Source organism: Mya arenaria, chromosome 16, assembly GCF_026914265.1.
Source record: "Mya arenaria isolate MELC-2E11 chromosome 16, ASM2691426v1".
Taxonomy (NCBI): Eukaryota; Metazoa; Mollusca; class Bivalvia; order Myida; family Myidae; genus Mya; species Mya arenaria.
In genome coordinates, this window is record NC_069137.1 from 39,467,992 (window position 1) to 39,489,198 (window position 21,207).

Here is a 21,207-nt window from a genome sequence, read left to right on the forward strand (position 1 = left end):
GTTTTAAGAGAAAGCTCGTTAAACAACCTTTTTGAGAATGGCCACATGCCACACGGTTTCCATCTGCTTGGGGACAAAAGGGGGCTGCTTACCCCTTTCCTAGCTCCGCAAACCCAGGCCGAACAAGCCTATAACAGGTATGTTTCAAAATTAATTTAACTCCGCATAATCTGAAATACATAGCCCTACATGTATTGATCTTGTAACATTGTGGTTGATTAAATTTTGAATAAATTAAATTGAGAGCTCAAATTATTTTATTCTGTTGTCTGATCTGCTAGATGTAATTGGAATCAAAACAAAAATTTATGCAACTTTTAGATAAACATTACATTAGCAGCTCAATTATTGTTTCATACACACAAAGGCTGTTTCATCAATAATATTTATTGCAGGAGCCACAAAGTCACTCGAGCTTTGGTTGAGAGAGGGATAGGTCAGTTGAAGAGGAGATTTGGCATTCTTCATAGGGAATTAATCCTCCAGCCAGTTAAAGTGTGCAGGTGAATTATAATATAAGATGAACAATTTAAGTGTAACCTAATTTATTTGAAATTTAACTTCAAATAAAACTATCACAATAATAATATGTTACAGAAAATAGAATACAATTACATTAAATAATTAATTGTAACACTTAGTACTTTACTCATGTACAGCAATACATTATAACAACAACAAGTTTTTTTATGAATGTTAATTCAATACGGAATTCAATATTGTTGGTTAAGTTGTGTAGAGTTTCAGTATACATTCATAATAAATTTTGTATTAAGATTTAAACGGTCACACAAGTGATACTATACACATTTAAGCTAATTTCTTAAAATTCTTATGTTAGTTATAAATCTTCAAATACATATATATATATATAACTTCTATTTAAAAGGCTAGTCATTGCTTGTTGTGTTTTGCACAACATTTGTAAGCAGCGAGCCATTCCCATGGCAGCTATAGAAGACAACAATAATGGTGGAAATGGTGATGATGGCAGGGTGCAGCCTCAAGCTAACAATCTTGTTGGGCTAAGATACAGAGACCGCTTTGTTTCTACATACTTTGGTAAAATAATTTTATTTCAACATTAACATTACCAAGTATGCTTTAGCATCTTTTGTCATGTTATGGCAATGTTTATAAAATGTATTCTTTTGTCAAAAGTAATAGTAAATAAAGTATCAATGGCACATTCAATAATGTATCTAAGAATTTGTTATCAATGCAAAATACTATTGAACAAAATACAAATTCTGCTCATGAACACTTATTCTTATGGCTTTTTCAGTTAAATATATAACCCACATGGGGAAAGGCAAATATTTTTTCAGTATATGGTCACATGTGTCTTTTTGCTAATTTGGACCCCAAATGAATAGGGCAAATTTTGATTCTGTAGGGGAGTGGTATTACATGTAGTTTAAAGTGCTTTCCCCCCATATAAGTTAAAAATGGATATCCCTTGAGTGAAATGTACATAGACTAATCAAATTTGGGGCCTTACTCTTGAAACATAACTTTAGGTATGGGTAAAACACAGTTGTGCAGAACACAAGTTGCATAATTTCTGAAATGCCATCAATGAACAACAAGGTGGATTACCAAATACTCGGAACATGCAAGTTAACAATAGTTTTAATCAAAGACTTTAAAGAGTACCAAAATACATAACTATGTTCTATAATAAAAGTGTACTAAAATGTGCCGATAATTGGCAACAGACATATATCGGATATTAAGAATGTAGTTAGAGGTCCATTACTGTAATCTCTTTCCAAGTTTAACCTGTCAATGCCACAAAATTTAAGTTAAATATTTGTATGTAATTTTAATAAAATTTGGCATCAGCACTCAATGTGCATATTGATCTTTATTGTTCTTTTTTTAATTGCTTTGCTAAAAAGCCACTTCTAATTCTAATTTTCTTTTTTGCAGCTACCTGATTACTTTTCACTCCTGACAGCAACATCGATTGCATGATGTAGAGGTTGTGAACACTTTGGAAATCGTGCTAGCCTCAGGTCTTGAAAGATGAAACATGGCAGGAACCTCCTCTGCCTCCAACACTGGCTGATATGTCCTGGAATTACAAACTCTAATTCTAAAATGTGCTATTATATTTTTGCAAATCTTGTAAAAAAGTCACTATGCTGACTTGTTGAGAACGTGAGAGTCATTTTAAATATTTTTCCCAACTTGATCATACCCGAGAATGTCTGTGATATATTTTGGAATTGAACCTGGTACCAAATTGGGACTTTCCAAACTTTGGGAAAAATACAAAGTTATGTTTGAATGGAAAGTATAATATAAAATAGACCTATTTCTACCTTTTTATGCATTTAATCTAAAATGGCTACCAGGTAGTCTTATCAAGATGTTGTTATCTTTTTTAAGCAATTCATTGCTGTAATCACTGAAAATCTTATTATTTATTTTGGAAAATATAATTTCATGGGGATTTTTTGGCAAGAGGAAACATCTCTTAAAGCAGTAAATTGCACCAAAAAGTCAATGAATGTGTGCTATGTTTTATTTAAGTCCTTAGATATTTACATGTACATGTCGGTATACATCTGAAATCATTTCTGTGTTCATGCTATTTTATATCAATGTGCATTGTAGTGTTATCTCACCCTGTTATATATAAATGTCTTAGTGATATGAATGTCTTAGTGATATCAATGTCTTTGTGATATGTTTGTCTTAGTGATATGATTGTCTGAGTGATGTAAGTCATATAATTGTCTTAGTGATATGATATAATTGTCTTAGTGATAAAAATGTGGTAGTGATATGGATGTGTTAGTGATGTGAATCTGTCAGTGATATGAAAGTCTTATTCATATAAATGTCTTAGTGATATGATTGTCTCAGTAATGTGAATGTGTAAGTTAATGGCAATGTTTGAATATTTTAATGTTTAAAGTGTATTGGTTACATTCAGATGTTATTGTTAAAAGATATGGATATGTTAGCAATAGCTAAGAATACTTTTTATAACAAAGATGACATCAACAGCTTGACGAAAATGTTATACAACAAGTGACTGTGAGAGATACTTACGTGTAATCATTTACAAACTGATATACAGGCTGTGAATTGAGACCAACATCTGATCTGCTTTGGCTGAAAAATAAAGATTAAAATAATTATTGTGTATTTGAGAAAATTCACACATCACATCATTTCTGTATATGGTAGGATGTGGAACTTAAGCCTTATAAAATATCATTTTCCACCATCTAATCAGTACACATATGTTCACATATTGACCCATTTGGTTATTTATTTCAATGGTAATATAGCAAGATGAAGTTCATTGGCATTATGCATTATTGTTGAAGATCTCAAATTTGGTTTGTAAGATATTCAATCTATTGATACCTTTCCTGTATACATGTTGAATCAAATTCTTCTGATCCACCGATTCCATCCATGGCACAGCCATCCCTGCCAATAACATCAATGACAGCATTTGTCAAATCTGACAAGGAGGCTGTATTTTGGCCATTTCCTGAAGAAAATAATGTTTTGCTTCCATTAACTTTTGATAAATTATTTGTGACTTTTGTACAGTATTATCATTTCTATTTTTAATTACTGTTTGTATATAATATGAATATCACCAAGTGTGGTGGAAATAATGGCAAGTTGAGAGTTGAGTTGAGTCATTACATTTCATTTCAATTAATTCTTAATGTAATCAAGAGTTCATTAAGCAAATATTTATGTACATAATAAGTATGTGAAAGTGTCAAAATTCACTTTTTAAATTTATCAATATGTCTAAAAAAGGGAATCAGTATGTAGTTATAATATTACAATTACTATTGAAACTGCAAGTACAGTTGTGATCATAATTGATTACCTCATTTAATAAATAACATGAATTGATTTACCTTTTTATTTAATTTCATAGATGTATATAAAATGAGAAAAATATGAACCTGTCAGATGAAGCTGCCTTTTGTAGTCCATGAACTTAGGGCGGTGGACTTGGGTCAAGTTGTCCCACTTCTTAGTTAGAAGGTCTACAGTTCTATGTATTCCTGTAGATTGGACATTGAAGCTTCTCTCAACAGTCTCCCACATTTTTCTTTTCGTCTCTGAGGTGATTCCTTAAGGACAATTTGTTTTATAAAAAAATGAATATACGGTACATGCATGATTTTTCATTATTAATTATCAATAAATCCGAATGTCATGACCAGGAATCAATAACTAGGGGAGAAGGAGGAAGTTTCAGGAGCATAAAATATTTGCATGATTATCTTCTTTTCATTTACAAATTATATTGACATAGAAATTATTTTAAAATGTCTATAATTTCCGGGCAACAGTGTTTGTGTGTGTTGGTTTTTTTTGTGTTTTTTGGGGGGGGTCGCACGGGAAAACCTGCAACTGGATTACTACAACTAGGCAAAAAATTTGTTCCAAATAAATATTTTGCATATATATAATTAATCTATCATTCTCTATTATTTATAATGTGTTCAAAGTAAAATGAATATCAATGAGAAAGCGTGATATTGGTTATGAATGATCATTTTTTTCTTCATTTCAAGGATAATTTTATCTTTAGTTTTCAATTACTTGTCAAATAACAAGATGTACTTACTTGAAGTATAGCCTTTCTTATATAAGGCGTGTTTTGACATGCCGTGGCCACTCTCCTCCCCCATCAGCTTGCAAATTAACAAACATTCTTCTTTTGAAAAGTTTGGATTTCTCTTTTTCTCGTTATTCGCGGCCATCTTTGTTTACATCGTCTGCATAACTTCTACAACGTCCGCGCATTTTTGTTACTATTTTTAACGCTGGGAAACTACAGAATATCTATATTTAGAACCGCGTGCTTGATGACGAATCTGAGAGTGGTTCTAAGAGAGGATCTTAGAATAAGACTTAGATTTCGATCTTAGTTCACATTTTCAATCTAAGGACCGATTTAAGATTTTAAATTAAGATAAGGATGAATCTAAGAGAAAATCTCAGATACATATTGAATACGGCCCCTGATCCATTAATATTCGAGCATTCCAAACCATGATTTGGAACCAAAAAATGAGCTATCATCGGAAAAGAATACAGTCAATAACAGGAAACTCCATCATGAAAATGCAAAATGCTTGACCCTCCATAAAACATAGTATACGCATAGCAACTGATCATGTAAAATCTGTAAAACTTGTGAAGTTCATATGATATATGTCGTCATGTCTGTCTATTCCAAAATAATTGGAAAACACAGGGATCATTTCTGTAGCCACATATTTATTCAAAATGCTGTATATAGGTAGATGCATAAAGGTAGAAAATTCACAAATTACATGGCACGGTCACTGAATAACAGAAATAAATTGGAATACGAACTGGTTTATGAACGCTCAACCTGACAATGAATGCAACTTTAACTCCTGCGCATAAACTTTTTCTCGATTCACCTTCGTTAGCAAATCTGACGTAAACGGTCTGGTTGATCTGATTCACATATGCATACGTCACAGGCGGATTGGTACTATTATCTGTAAGGAAATGAATTAGATAACACAAGGGATGATCAATACGATATGCTAGAGACGATATCTCCTTTTCAACGCATTTTAAAAAAAGTTATTTGAAATATTAATATTCGACATAAAGATGTATTAAAAAACAATGTCAAAACGGTAATTTTAAGATCGGACCATTATATGAATATTCATTGAGTGCTCGCCAACTCTAAATTTTAAACTAACTGCTTAATAGAATAATCTCACGTAAGCGGAACTAAATTGAATTCATTAAAACTGGCAAAAGTGTAAAAAAAACCCACAGAAACAGCGCTACTTAGAAGCGTAGCAATGATCCAATAATTCTTACTTTTTTACTCCATACAAGTTAACGTTTGCCTCTATATTTTTTTGTTTTCAATTTACCGCTAAACAGGGCTTACAAAACGTTTTGTGCTACATAACCTTTCCCTTTAAAATTCGTTTTCAATTTATATTTAAGAATTAGGATGTATGCTGTTTGTTTTTTCAAATACTTAACGGACAAACTTTATTTATACAACAATAACCATGTGGAGAAAGTTCGCAAATTATACTACCGTGGACATTTCATGTTATTTCGAATTCATTTCAGTGGTTTTATATTTATTATTTGGGCCTAATGTTTAACTTTACAATTATAAATCTAACGTGTATTTCAACATGAGATATTGATATCGTTTTAATTAATTTAATTTAATAGTTCGCTTTAAAATCTGGACCAAATATTTTGAGTCAGTATTATATATAAATATTCTTTAATGTGTCATGTTGCAATATGTCCCTGTTCAATTAAATTTATTGCAGTAGCTACCAATATATGATTCATTCAAATGGCAGAGTAACGTTTACTTCATTGTGCACAACTTTAATGATTCATGTTTCAATTTATTACATTTTAGATGATTGCGCAAGACTAAAGGTTTGTGAACTGCACATTTTTAATACTTTGTATAGTCGCTGGGAATTCTTCTCGAACAAAGCAGTAGTTAGCAGCCATAACCCATTTCTCGTTACCTTCATGATATATTTGCGCCATTTGGTTTTGATCTATAACATAATCGTGCATGTAAATAACAATTTACAGTAGTTTAGGCTCATAAATGTTCAATTTGGGTTACTAGTACAGAAAGGAGCCGTACAATCTAATACATGTGTGGATCCAGGATTTGACTATAAGAAGGCCTTACTCAGGGGTGCAACTCTAAGTTCGACCCCTTTCCCCTGATTCTGTAACATATATGCTTATATATAATGAAGTGAGTTGTGTGTCTTTTCCCAATACACAATAGGTTAATATTATATTTAAAAGTTTCTTTTGGTGTAACGTCAACAATATATTCTTTTTTAATGTAATAAAAACTATTCCATGGCTAAATGAGGTGAGGACATTGACGGATACGCCATATCCGATGTACGGGGCGACGTTTTGTCTGATACAGAATGTTGTGCACGCATCATACAAAATCGCCGTAAGTACGGCCCTTCAAGGGCCCACGTAACAGTAGGGCCATATGAGGTACATTGTGGATGCCGATTACCCCTCATGACTTTGAAGACCGCATATATACCATAGAAACACAAACAAGTTGTTGCGATCTCACTATCAAGGGGGTTATTAGTAAAAACCCATGCTAAGAAGCACAATACGCATGACCGTAACATTAAGGAGGATGACTTTCCGTATGTTCTTGAGCTCTGGACCATCTACGCTATCTCAAATCACATAGTTATTTAATGCTGTAACTCATTTTTTGTTACGGTTTCAATAGTTAGGAGGTAAAAACAAATTGTTTATTGTGTTTTGGTCTTTCACTTCAGTTAGTCTACGGCAGTTGTTGACGATAAAGTACACTTCGCCATCAATACATTCTAAAGCTCAATAATATGTAGCTTGCAACAGTTTGCCTTCCGATAAACCATATGATGACTCCAATAAACTCACTTTTTGTTTGTTTTGGGGTGAGTTTTTTTATCTAGGGAAGTGGATGTATGAGTAGGGGAACAGGAACAGTTTAATTACAGGCCATGCAAAATTGGGATCATGCCATATTGTTGGTAAGCTAAGGCTGTCTAATTAAAATACAAAACGAACAAAAAATAACAATAGATTTTGAAATAATGCATATATAATGTTCATAAATGTACAATTATTGATCAAGTTAACAAGTTTTTCACCAATCAAAGTTATATAAGAAATGCAAGTATATAGCTTTAAAACTAGTTACCTGAAAAGTTTGTGCCGCTGCATAACAGCTCTGGATAGTTGTATAAATTGCATGAATTCCAATAAAATCATGTCCCGGTCCTCCATATTCATAATAAAACAGTAGACAGTTCCTATCTTTTTCCTGTGAATGGCTGCTTGGAGGAACTGAAATTTAACGGTTGGTGTATCAGACGCTTACAAAGTACGCCAAACAAACTGTGAAATCAAACCCAATTAACTATTTGCGAACAATTCATACACATACACTCGAAAAAGCTCTCGTAATAATACCCCTAATATAAACGGTTGTATAGGATCATGTGTAAGCAATATTAAACGAACTATAATGTTGCATTTCACTGATACATTATTTTGTGGTTATACTTCTGTGGAGTTAGGGTATCCATTGTAGCTAACTCTGCAACATAATACACTTTGTCGTTCAGATATTTGTATATTTAAAACATATTCTGCAATGCTAACATACGTATTGGAGCCATTGATGAATATTGAGTTTCTTTGTTACTTTCAACTTAAAGTTAGAATAATAATCCAACGTCAATTGTACCTTTTTCCACCGTATAAAATGAGAACAGTGTTGTGCCGGAAGTGTCACCACAAGGATATTGATCCGCTTCTTCGCATCTTCTTCTACATATTCCCGAATGTACCTGGCTGTTACCGGCGCACTTACATATTAATCCCTGAAATAGTTTGTATCAAGCTTACAAAAGTGTTACGCTTTTTATCTTTCGACATACAATCAAAGTTTTGTCTAATTATTTTATGTTTAAAGTCACTCTTGTAAATAGTATGTTTCTATTTTTTGACTGTACAAAATTTCTTTTCATCTATCATTCCGACTGTTTATTACTTCAAACTCCTGTTTTGATAAACTGTATACCTATGATACAATCTGATCTTTGCATGGCTATACAAACAGTGCACTTTAGAGTCTTTTGCCCGATTACAAAGACAATATTAACTACAGTGATAAGTGCTGCAGCCTATAGAAAAACGTTTTAAAATAAACTATTTCATTTTCAGAAGATGAGTTTCACTTTCTTTTAATATGTCCAATGTATGGCAATAAAGGTCTGGCTCTGGTTTTAATAATATCAATAATTACAATATGTTAGGTAATGCATTCGTTGAAAAGATACATGTTTACTAAATGACTTTTGTATTGGTATAAAACTGTTTTACATCTTAATAATTGGATATGCTGCTCCGATATATATATTCATTCAAAATGTAATGCTATGTTACGTTCTCCCTGAATTACTCCGATATATCCATTAACAACGTTGTGCTGTGCTTAGTTGTCCCTGGATAACTCACCTCTGTTGAATTTCTGATTCCGAACGTTTGGCAACCTGTTCTACGTCTACATTCCCCAAGAGTTGGAACAGAATATTCGACTCCAGCATTCACTTTGTTGCATCCTTCAAAACAAAGATGTTTGTGTATGAATGTAAGATAGTGAAACATCACAGACAGCCGGGAATAATAAAACGTTTCAGAAATATTTTAAATCCTCCTTGGACTAACATTAGCATGTTTCATTAATGTTAACTATTTGTCTTGTATCACTGACAATGTGGAGAAATATTTGATTTAAACACATTTTCCCAAGGTTTATTGTTGTTTTCATTTTGTATGGCTTCCTGAAACTTGTGTATTCAATCACACGCACTCCCAAAGAACATTAATTTTCCAGATGAAAAATAAAAAACACTTTTCATTGTTGACAATATAGTTGTGGTGGGGTATTTCAGTTAATTTATCAGATAATTGTTTCGTGATTATTTTGGGAGTATCGAAGTTAAAGGTCAGATAATTTGAAAATATATTGATTGTATTGTATAACATTGAATTGATATTCACCATTTGTTTTCGCCTTTAAAATTTTGCTTGAAGGCAAATGTTTAAACATTCAGCTTGAAGTAAATTTCTGAAAAATAGGATTACAATTTCCCTTATAATCAGTAAGTCTTTTTACTTACACAATCTATCTTTAAACATATGCATTCTCATTGCAATAAAAAAAGCTATCACTTTTGTCATAACTTACTGGTTCGAAAGATAGGTACTCCGTTTTGATCTAAGGGAAGTTACTATAATTGATTTTAAATGTACAACTGAAAGTTGCTATCTCCACTGCTAAGTGTTTCACTACTATATTTTCACTCTCTCTGTTTCACTGATAATCTCGTTATTTCACCGTAAAGTATGGAAGAATGTATTGTTTACACTCTACATAATGCGTCGTCTATATTTATAAAATTATCAAAAACAAATTAATCGTTTGAAATAAAAACGTATTGTTAATAGAGTCATACAAATTGAATCGGACAAGAGGTTTAATCTTTTCTACTCATATACCTATTTATCCACATTCTTACATTCACTTACCAACATAAGCATAACTTGTCCATGTCTTGGTAAATCCAATCCAAATACCATTGTCTGGAACGTTTGTATTATTAAGAACTTCCAAACCATGTTTAACAACGCAAGAGCCATCATCATAGCAGATTATATCTGGTTGTGCAAAAGTACATGTAGACTCGTCCCATTTCGTTTCAGTTTGAGAAACAAAATGTCCTTAAAATAAAAATACATAGAATCAAATGTTTCGACAACCGTGAAATATTACCTATGGAGCCGAATCGGTGACATATATTACGATCTTATACTGAAACCAGCAATATTCTCTATTCAGTATTTATCGTAGTAAATTATATAAAGCCGAGAGGCATTTGTAAGTTCGGGCATATATCTGATTATCTTGCTTTATTAAGAGTACGTATTTTCGATCAGTTAAAAGCTTAATACGAAGTGCATGCTTAACAATCATGTTTATGTTAAATATATCACGAACGGATACTTCAGCTAAACGGTAGTTATAATTATATAGCACAATACCTGTTTCAGTAACTCCCAAACAATATAAAATGGTTATAATCACACAATTAACTAGATTCATTTTGTGTTTTAATCAATCGTCAGTGCAACTATATTTGCCTTCAGGGTGTCTGGTTAAGTGATTTTAGATAAAACAAAATATCAAGTAGCCCTGGTCAATTTAAACTTCCGTGTTTCTTTACCTGATAATACAATAAACTACCTAGCGTTTTCTTCGGTAGCAATTTGAAAGTTAGCCTTTATGAATGCTTGTTCGCCTAGATACATTGGTATTAAACAGAGGCATCGACCCTTATAAAAGCGATGTTGTAAGACTGTGAACATTTTGTGAAATGTACAGAAAAAAAAATGTTTCTTAAATTACTCCAACACTGCATAATAAGAAGAAATATTCAATATATCTCAATGCATATTTAAATATCTTTACGCTGTATATTTACCGCAATGCTATTCAAATTACAGCTCAAAATACAAACAAAATAGCCAAGAAAAAAGCGTGGTTAAAGGCACAAGACATTAATACAGAAAGTGTGGTTTAAATGCGGTCAAAACAAACCCTTGGTTTGTCAGAGTTTTAATCGAAAATATAGTGTCAGGATATTCTGGCTATCAACTATTCTTTCAAAGGGACATTTTTTTTTTTAAAAATCGCAAATTTACATACATTCTCAAATTCAAATGCTTAAAAGATAAGAAATCAAACTGCAAAAAAATAACAATATTTGACTGAGGGAAAAACCTTGTTTTATTTATGTTTTACAATATATAATATAGTCAATATAAAATGGTCATAATGCAGATGTGTTGAAAAGCCCTTACATACGGTTTTCGAGGACTACCACAGATCGGCAAGAATGAAACGAGCGTTGATATACTCGAGCTGTGCTCTCTCTTCCAGTATCTTTATTCTAATTGTATTTCCATTAATGCATAGTCCCTTTTATTTAAGGCCATTATATTGGTATTGAAGTATCTCAGTGAAGTGGCTCATATCCAAGCTAATATCTAATATCACTCAAGTAGTGTTTGTACTATTTCGTGTTAAATATGCGCACAGGGGAAATTCATAAACTACTCGAAGTGTGCTAAGCACCACTTGCTTATAGATCAAGAAGATAATTTAGCTTGTCAGCTCACTCCAATCCAATACATGTATGATGTTTATTGCCTTTGACTTGTACTTACCAGAGAGGTACTCTTCAGAAAAATGATCCTTCCCTTCGCTCGAAAAATGTTTACATATATATACGTGTACTAGTTCTTATAAAACCAAAGAAGACAAAAAGGTGCTTTTATAAATGATTTTGAAATTTATAATGGTCTAGTTTTGTCTTTATTATTTTCTTGAACAGACCGGAGCAGCTCTTTATAACAACAACGCGTTTAAGTCGGATCCCTGTTGTATAAACCATTAACGTTAATACATATTATACTCTAACCATTCAGTAGTCGAGTTGTAGAAAATAACTGATCAATATCGTATTATACTTAGTATGGTCGTATCGAGGCTATGTTAAAGTACCTTAAGAAGCTCTTAGAGGTGATAGTTTACTTTCGGCCAATCACACTTAAAATTAATTGACTCAAGATATTAAAGTCGGCATAATTGAACAATCAAGCGTTTATGACATCAGTGTTTATACTTGAGAGTTCAGATCTCGGTACTTGACTCTAGTAACCCTACATCTTTAAGTACGACTTATTTAATATTGTTTACAAATATTCAGCATAACTTGCTGCATATAAGTTATTATCCAGATATCCATATTATTGTTATCAAATTTAAGAGGAGAGACACCTGATAATAAAATTACAAATACAACAAATTGTGAAAAATATATATAAATTTGGCATTGTTGTTGACAACGCTTTAAATATAAAGTACTGATGTATAATATCGCTGATGACGCATACATATTTCGCAGTTTTTTGCGCATGTTTCCAATTCGAAATATATCAGCTTTGTCTTCCACGTAAATCTCAGTAAGTTAAAAATAGCGCCGATTTATTGTTATGTACACATCTACAGATATAATTTAAACTGGGAAACCATTATGCGCTGTTATAAAAGGGGAAACAAAGATGAGACAGCAATATGCGTGTTACGTTTATTATTTCATCCATGTAAAGTGATGTACAATCGGCCTGCTACTAGCTCGCATTGACTAATGAAGGCCTGTTTTCGACAAAAATATAAACTATTGTCTTCTGTCGAAGAAAACTATTAACATGGTAACATATTTTATGTATAAATGTCCGTTTCACATTTCGTCCACAATCACCAAAGTAATCGGCACGACCCCCGTGCCCGAGTTATTGATATTATATACAAGAGCTTAAGCGCGAATGTGTATTTTAGCTTTCATCCGGAGGGTATCGGCCGAAGTAACTGTTTTGCACTATGTTACCAAGGACCAATTTCAAAAAATATCGTGTGGTTTAAAAAATTAGCGTTGTGATTTTCAGAATGGTTGTTAAAGAACTATTAAGCCTTTACTTCTTCTCTCAGCTCTAATGTTAGAGTTAATGTGTTGACAAATTAACAAAAACACTCTCAAATATGGAACAGTGGTGATTATAGACACGGATACATACAATTTACCAGCAACACTTATTTTAATACGTGTATGTTTATGTTCTAGTGTGATGTAATTAATGTTAGTTAATGTTTTTTGTAGGGCCGAGTAGACTGCACACACGTGCCAAGTAAAAAACAATAAGATGATTTGGAAGACACTCTAATTAAAGTACTTGTTATTCGTTTTGTGCAAAAATCTTATGACCAAGTATTGATATTTAACTTTTAAATTTTCTGGTTTCCCAATGTTCCTACTTATAGAATTATGCGTAATGAGAACATTACAATTACTACATCGTATTTGGCTGTGTTTGCTGTACATATTTTGATACTGAACGACGTTGGCATCAAGGCAACTATTTTTGTCAACACTTAATTACCAAAGTAATATTAATTTGAAAAGAATCAACGACGTCCTGATTTAAAAGTTAAGAACATACCTGTCTGAGCTATTCCGGTTTTAAAAGTTCGCTGAAGAAAAGATTGCATTAACTTTTAGAAATGCATTCGAAACTATGTTGGAATATCAACTCAATATCGGATTAATTAATTGTTCGCTCATTTTCATCACAGTTATATAAATGGTCGCGTTCGCTGACGAAATGGTCGCCAAAATACGACCTAAGGATTTTTTTTCATTTAGATTGCCTCAAAATATAGTTATACAGATTCAAATACAAATTGAGAGCATTTTCAAAGCAGCATTCGTACTTTGAAATATCATTATGTTGAATAATACTATTATCTAATAAAAATTACTGTAATTGTATTCAGGCACGTGATTATTAATATTAATGATGCTCAGACAACAAATTAAGCAAATGAGAAATTATTAACTGGATCAAAGGATAAATTAATAGGGTGTTACAATTTCAAATTTGCCCTTAGTGGAAATCATGTTATTCACTTGATCAAAGGATAAATTAATAGGGTGTTACAATTTCAAATTTTCCCTTAGTGGAAATCATGTTATTCACTTGATCAAAGGATAAATTAATAGGGTGTTACAATTTCAAATTTTCCCTTAGTGGAAATCATGTTATTCACTTGATCAAAGGATAAATTAATAGGGTGTTACAATTTCAAATTTTCCCTTAGTGGAAATCATGTTATTCACTTGATCAAAGGATAAATTAATAGGGTGTTACAATTTCAAATTTTCCCTTAGTGGAAATCATGTTATTCACTTGATCAAAGGATAAATTAATAGGGTGTTACAATTTCAAATTTTCCCTTAGTGGAAATCATGTTATTCACTTGATCAAAGGATAAATTAATAGGGTGTTACAATTTCAAATTTTCCCTTAGTGGAAATCATGTTATTCACTTGATCAAGGGATAAATTAATAGGGTGTTACAATTTCAAATTTGCCCTTAGTGGAAATCATGTTATTCGTAGAGACGTGACGTTTTGTGTGTCATCAATAAGTTATTTATAAACTGTATATTACAAACAGGAATCCCCCACTTTTGATCATGCTGAGTTGACAAGTTGAATGACTAATATTGGCTAACCCCGAAGAAGACGACATAATTGTTCTTCCGCATGTAGTTACTTGTTTACAAATATAATGTTAGAAATGGAAAACCATACTATTTCTATTTAAAGTACCACCGTTTCTGTTTGATACTTTAAACATTCGTGGCGTTGATCATGTACGAAATGATGTCTAGCTGTGTTTTTAAAGGCTGTTAACAAACATTGAATAATTAGAAAGCAGAGACACTTCTTATTGACCCTCTGATAAAACGTGACTAGTATATAAAAACATAAATATGGATAGTGATATGAATTATGATTCCCCGTGTACAAGTTGCCAGGAAAATGAATTGAACTCGGAAGCTGTGTGTTACTGCGAACAATGTGAAAAACGGTTTTGTGCTGTCTGTGTTAAAATGCATGAACGTATTCTTAAGGAGCACAGTGTCCTTGACAAAAGCCTCCAATATTTGTGGAGCAAAGAAAATGACGATGGTAACGACACCAACGGGTTTGTTCAAGACAATATTCTAGACGAAAGTCAACAGAAATCATCTACACAAGAGAAAGACAGTACTTATGTCAACAGCGCGTCCGTTCGAGGCAATATGCTTGACGAAAGCCATCATATAACAGAGGAGAATGACAGTACTTACGTCAACAGCGCGTCCGTCCGGGGCAATATGCAATATGCTAGACAGAAGTCAATAACTGTCATGGAACAAAGAAAGTGGCGGTACGGATTTGTTGGCGGTCCTACAACGAAGAGCACCAGGCAGGAAATGGACCGTGATCGTCCTAAACTTACTCCAGGTGACGTAAATATGACTTATTACTAAACAGTCTGGTTTATACATTTACAGTCATGTATATTATTCACTTGTCTATATATTTACTTCAATGTCCTGTATGTGGATGTGAAAATGAATTTGATGACCAATGGAAATGATTGAAATTTGAGAAAGATAAATAGTGATACAATGAAACGCCTGCAACTTGATGAAGTCACCATTTATGTCAAGAGCGACAAAATGCGCAAAGTAACAATTTTGCTGAAATTTAATTTACATCGCTAAAGCAATGACAAAGACCGTAAATTATAGATTGTCATTATTGTTATATATTTGTGAACTCTGATATAATAATGTATGTCTGAAATGTTGTAATGTCTTACTGACATGTTACTTCTGTTTTTCGAACAGGCATGCACCTCTGTTTAACTACTTGTTATTTTGTTATAGTCATGTGCTACAATGTCTATCATATGAGTTAGTATGTCTAAAGGTAATGTTTATATACATAGTATTATATAATTTGGCATGCCCAACCGACATGGGTTTTTTTCAGCTGACAAGTGAAACTGATATAATGTGTAAATGGCATGTCACTCTGTTTAACTGAAATGCTACTATGTCTAACTGATATCCTATCTGATATGGTTTAATATCGAGCCAATATGCTATTTAGTGTTTTATGAAGGCTTATTACTTATACATTACCTTGCGATTCTATTACTTAAATGGAATATCACTTTTAATTGCACACTTATCGGAACATATTGCCACTTCTTGTTAATTACTAAAAAATAAGTCTCGCACTGTCGCATTACTTCTACCTATGAACTGATGTTTAGTAGTTTTACGTCTTCTTTTTCATTTTGTATTGTCGTCCTGATGAAAAACTTATTTAGATTTAAAGTCTGTCTCTTTGCATGCCAATAATACAGCATGCATACGCCCAGTCATCAAACTAAAATAAAACAATCCCTGTTTAGGGACACGAGGTCAGCACACAACCGACTATAAAATATAAAAACAAACAAATACACACTTCAAACACAAATACAAACAACACGCAAGCGAACTCAGGCCACACACGCATCCTTCGTGTTTACATCATTGAATTAAAGTAAGTTTAGTATACTCGTGTACCAGAGAATTCGATGACTGTTTAGACGCCTTTATCCAATCATTTATCGATAAAGTAATCTGAATGCGTCTTAAGTCTGTTTGTGGTGTTTGTATACAGTCGAACCCCGTTAGATCGAACTCGCTTGGCTCGAATTACTCGTTGGCTCCAACTGGATGTAAAGGACTTATTTATACTGAATACTGACAATCCTGGTGGCTCTAATTTCTGAAGCTCGAGGTATTTTCGCCGGTCCCTGGGTGCTCGAGCCAACGGGGTTCGACTGTATGAGTATGTGATGTTTATAGGCTTGTGTCTCTAGTTCATACGCCTTTCTGTCCTTGCGAACAGGCTTGTTCCTGTATGGTCCATTGTAACACTGAATTCAGTCCTTTAGATTAAATTTAAACAATATGTAACCGCTACATAAAAGTGTGCTAGTCAGACATAACCACATGTCAAAGACATACACTAAGGTTTATAATTACCACCCAAATCGCCCCCATCAAATATAAGCTTTGTATTTTCAAACCCTTTAGACATTACCAAGTTACAAACAATTTATTCATATCATAAAAGTTACAATTAATACATTTCCATCCTAAAATCGTTTTTGGACTCTGATCATAGTTAAGTGGATACACTAGCTACAATGCAATACACGTGTGTTGTTTTTTGAAACATTAATATCTGGAAAAGTCTTTTTTCCCCCATTAGAATATTGTGTTACATGATAACTTTGGTAACATCACATGGATTATTTTTAAAGTGTCCAATCAAAGTACGAGTATTAAGGCCGCCATCAGTTCAGTGTTATGTGGCTACGAAAGCAGCAATGAGAAACAAATACGTTTTACGGAACTTTTGATCCACTTAAGTAATGAATTGCGGGCTTGATGTCATTATCGGAGTATGAATGCAATTTGGCTGGTCAAAGTGTGTGGAGTTCATTACTTATATTTACACCAATAGGGAAAAGATCAACCGCTTGAAATCTCTTTTAAACGTTTAATTCAAACAGTTATGGCAACTACACATTTAAGATTTAAAAAAAAAAAAAACACTTTCTAAAATGTTGATTTATATTTTACTGACACAATAAAAACAATAACAAGATAAATATTTTTCATGTATATTGTTATGCAATGAATTGCGATCTGAACATATCCGAAGATGTTGCATTCATCGATTGATGAACGCAATTGCTGAAAGGCAGTTCATTTAAGGAATGGAAGTTAAGGTGTAAATATTGTCTGATATACTCGCTAGTTATCACTACAATTGCATTGCCTTGAACTTAATGTTGATGTTATTTTTTCTTTCAGCGAAGGAAATTTTGGGGAAAGTCCTCGATAGCCCCTTGTCAAAATTATGCGGAATAGTGGGGAAAACTTCTTTGTACTTCGACGACGAAGGCGTCCGTTTACTTCATACAGACAGAAAAACAGATGTGAAAATTCCTTTAAATATGATAAGAAGATACGGTATAGAAGGATGTATATTCTATATTGAAGTTGGAAGGCGCTTCGACTTTGGAGAGGGATTTATAAATACAAAGTGTTCTTCACGTAAAGATGCGAAATTGGCGAACACTTACATGGTTGATGCTATTAGCAAAAAAATGACTGTGCACAAATGTGTATAACTTAGACGAACGCATGTTTATGTATTAGTGGACATGAATATTAATTATAATATAATGTCATAAAATTGAATCTGGCTTACAAATATATGCATTCATAAAAAAACCGCAGTTGAAAATCGCGCTCTCAAAGACCTGTTTTTATGTTTGGTTTGTTATTTATTCGTTTTTCGAGCATATACAAAGCATAAGTTTTATATAGTTTAATGCATCGGTCGTGTAAAAGTCTGGCTAAAGGATAGTATAACGCGAATAACAAATGATTGTAGGATAATTATTTGTTTCAATGTAAGATCGCAATACATCTCACTAAGTGTGAACCAAAAGCTTTATAAACATTTCGTGTTCTAGATATTGTAAGAATGTTGTACATATGCTAACCGAAAATGAATTTTCCTTACCTAAATATGTTATCCAATATTAAATCAATTAATTTCTGCAATAGTTTCGATCGTACACCATCGTTTATTCGAATTAACTATAATTGCACACCTGTCAGGGGCCTTACACAGTGCAAAAATCTATTGAGGGACGCCCACTTAATATGTTTAAAAAAACAACAACATTTTTTTTAAGTATTTGTTTAAATTTAAACAAGCATAATTCATTGATCCGTTGCAACATGTGTAGCTGTAATAAGGGGTTGAGCAAATTTTACGAAAGTTGATTTTATCAGATTTCCAATCAAAAAGCATTACATTTTCCGGAAATACAAATCAATATGTTTTGAGTCAGAATTGCGAGTACTACCAGATCAACAATGTCTTGTGGCTTGGTGGTAATTGCAGCTATTTTAAGAAATATATTTGCATTTTTGTAACCAGGAAATGGATTTAATCTGCTATTTTTCATTATTTTATTGATCTTTCCTCTTTGAATGAAAGAATTTCATCAAGAACCCACAATACATAGTTGATAAGGTAGTCTGGGGCATTTTGACACAAATAAAAGTTTAATTGACGACAGAGTTTCTGAAAAAATGTGATCGAAAAAATGAAAAATGTTTTTAAAGATTGATACAGTCTTAATCTATAATCGTTAAACATACCTCGTTTGTTATACCAATTCGTAAGATATTTTTTAAATGATATGAACGCTCGGTAAATCAGTCTTTACAATAAATGAGAGCGAGGTAGAGAGAGCGGAAGAGGCAGAGAGAGAGAGAGGGGGGGGGGGGCGAATGAGAGAGAAAGAGGAATAAAAGCAGAATGTGAGTGTGGCAGAGAGAGAAGGTAATACAAGAAAAAAAGGGTGGGGCAGATAAGAGAGATAGAGAGAGGTGTGGGGGGCAGGGAGGGGTCCGACGTACCAATGGCATTATACATAAACAGTGTCAAGTAATATTACATAAAGAATGTTCTGAACACTATAACGTTATAGTTGGTCACACACTGGATTTAGAGCTGGTTAATCTGTGGTTGATGATATGTGATTTTACAATGCGTAGTGTAAATCAATTCATCAGAAACAGCTGGATGATTGTACGTGTTATACGTTGATCTGTAAAGGCCTTTGACTTCTTGCCGCATTATAAATATCTAGTTATGTTAGTTCAGTTCATGACCTGAATGTAAATGATGACATGATGACGTAACTTAATGAAAGCTCTGTAAGCGTTAAAAGGCTGTAGGCTTGACAAGGGTTATTCTACTGTTTGACAATTCTGTTAACAAGCAATACAAATCCAATCATAAAAAAAACTTTTGTGAAACCTCAAACTATAATAATAAATTAAAATGTGATTTATTGTCCATAAAATGAACGATTTGGAACATCAAATTGATAAGATTTTGAACTTTTCTTGACAGATGTTGACATATCAACCAAAGATGTTTCATACGAAATGTTTTATTACTACGGCAAAACCTCTTCATATAATTGTCGAAAACCCCAACAAGTGTTCGGATTTGTGATCTTAGCCATTATCAAACAATATAATTTTGTGTAAAATGTGAACAAACAGCTTGTTATAATGATTGTATGTCAATAAAAAATAAAAATAGAGCTATATTGTTAATGCCTTTCTAGAAACATGACAGAGAAAAAACGTTTTTGCTAAAATATGTTACTTAAGCTATTGAAAATAAATTTTTAGGCTTTTTATTAAGTATTTGTTGATAAAAGTAAAAGAAAAATACCGTTCTCATTACTCGCCTTCCCACATTTGCACTAAGAAAGGTCATGCTTTAAGAATGTATATATATTATTCATATAAACGCTGTTCCTTAAAATGCATGAAGGATTCATATGATGTACTATCGCTTTTAAAACATAGAGTTCAACTTGGAATGTTTATCAATAATCTCAGAAATAATAAACGGTTTCATTTTGTCCGCCCTATATTGACTGGAGCAGCTCTTTAAAACAACACTGAGTTAAGGTAACACTCGTCAGGCCTAAGTAACAGTAACACTAGGAGCAATAAGATATTATTATACAACGGTTGATCATAATAATAGCATAAATTGATTAAAGTAAATATTACTGACCAGTCAAGTGTTTACCATACTGATGTTGAAACGGGTGAGTTCAGGTCCGGAATTGGGCAGTTGACTCTATATGTTTAACGTTTCAATGAATTCTATATAATACTTTTTTTCAACATAACTTGCTTTAAATAAGTTACACCTTTTATATAGCACCATACCATTGTTGTCAGGTTTAGTGATAAACGTTAGGTAGTAGCTGTGGTCTCCACAGCCCGATTCATTAAGATTATACACGACTGAAAAAGCGCGAGTGTATTATGTCAATCATGAGGGTTGCTATTTTGTACCACGTTCTCAAGAACAACCATTCAAGTAACATAGTACGGCTGAAGTCAATAGCGTTCTAATAAATCCGCCCGGTATTTGGCTCAAGACAACAGTTATCTGTCCCCCGTTGATCAAGATCCGGATGTTAATACAGAAAAAAAAGATTGCTTGTGTA

At 32.8% G+C, this 21,207-nt stretch overlaps 2 protein-coding genes across 2 annotated transcripts; one reads left to right on the plus strand and one right to left on the minus strand.

The window, feature by feature from the left end:
• Positions 1-1,947: 1,947 nt before the first annotated feature.
• LOC128221628 (uncharacterized) lies at positions 1,948-4,807 on the minus strand. The gene is made up of 5 exons (XM_052930233.1): positions 4,619-4,807; positions 3,948-4,118; positions 3,385-3,514; positions 3,064-3,126; positions 1,948-2,077 (listed from the first exon to the last, which is right to left on the minus strand). The coding sequence occupies exons 1-5, from the start codon at positions 4,752-4,754 to the stop codon at positions 1,948-1,950; spliced, it is 630 nt and encodes a 209-aa protein (XP_052786193.1). The 5' UTR covers positions 4,755-4,807.
• A 10,091-nt stretch (positions 4,808-14,898) lies between these two features.
• On the plus strand, positions 14,899-19,424 carry LOC128222579 (uncharacterized). The gene is made up of 2 exons (XM_052931663.1): positions 14,899-15,539; positions 17,960-19,424. Exons 1-2 carry the CDS (start codon positions 15,023-15,025, stop codon positions 18,277-18,279), a joined length of 837 nt encoding a protein of 278 aa, XP_052787623.1. The 5' UTR covers positions 14,899-15,022; the 3' UTR covers positions 18,280-19,424.
• The last annotated feature ends 1,783 nt before the right edge of the window (positions 19,425-21,207 follow it).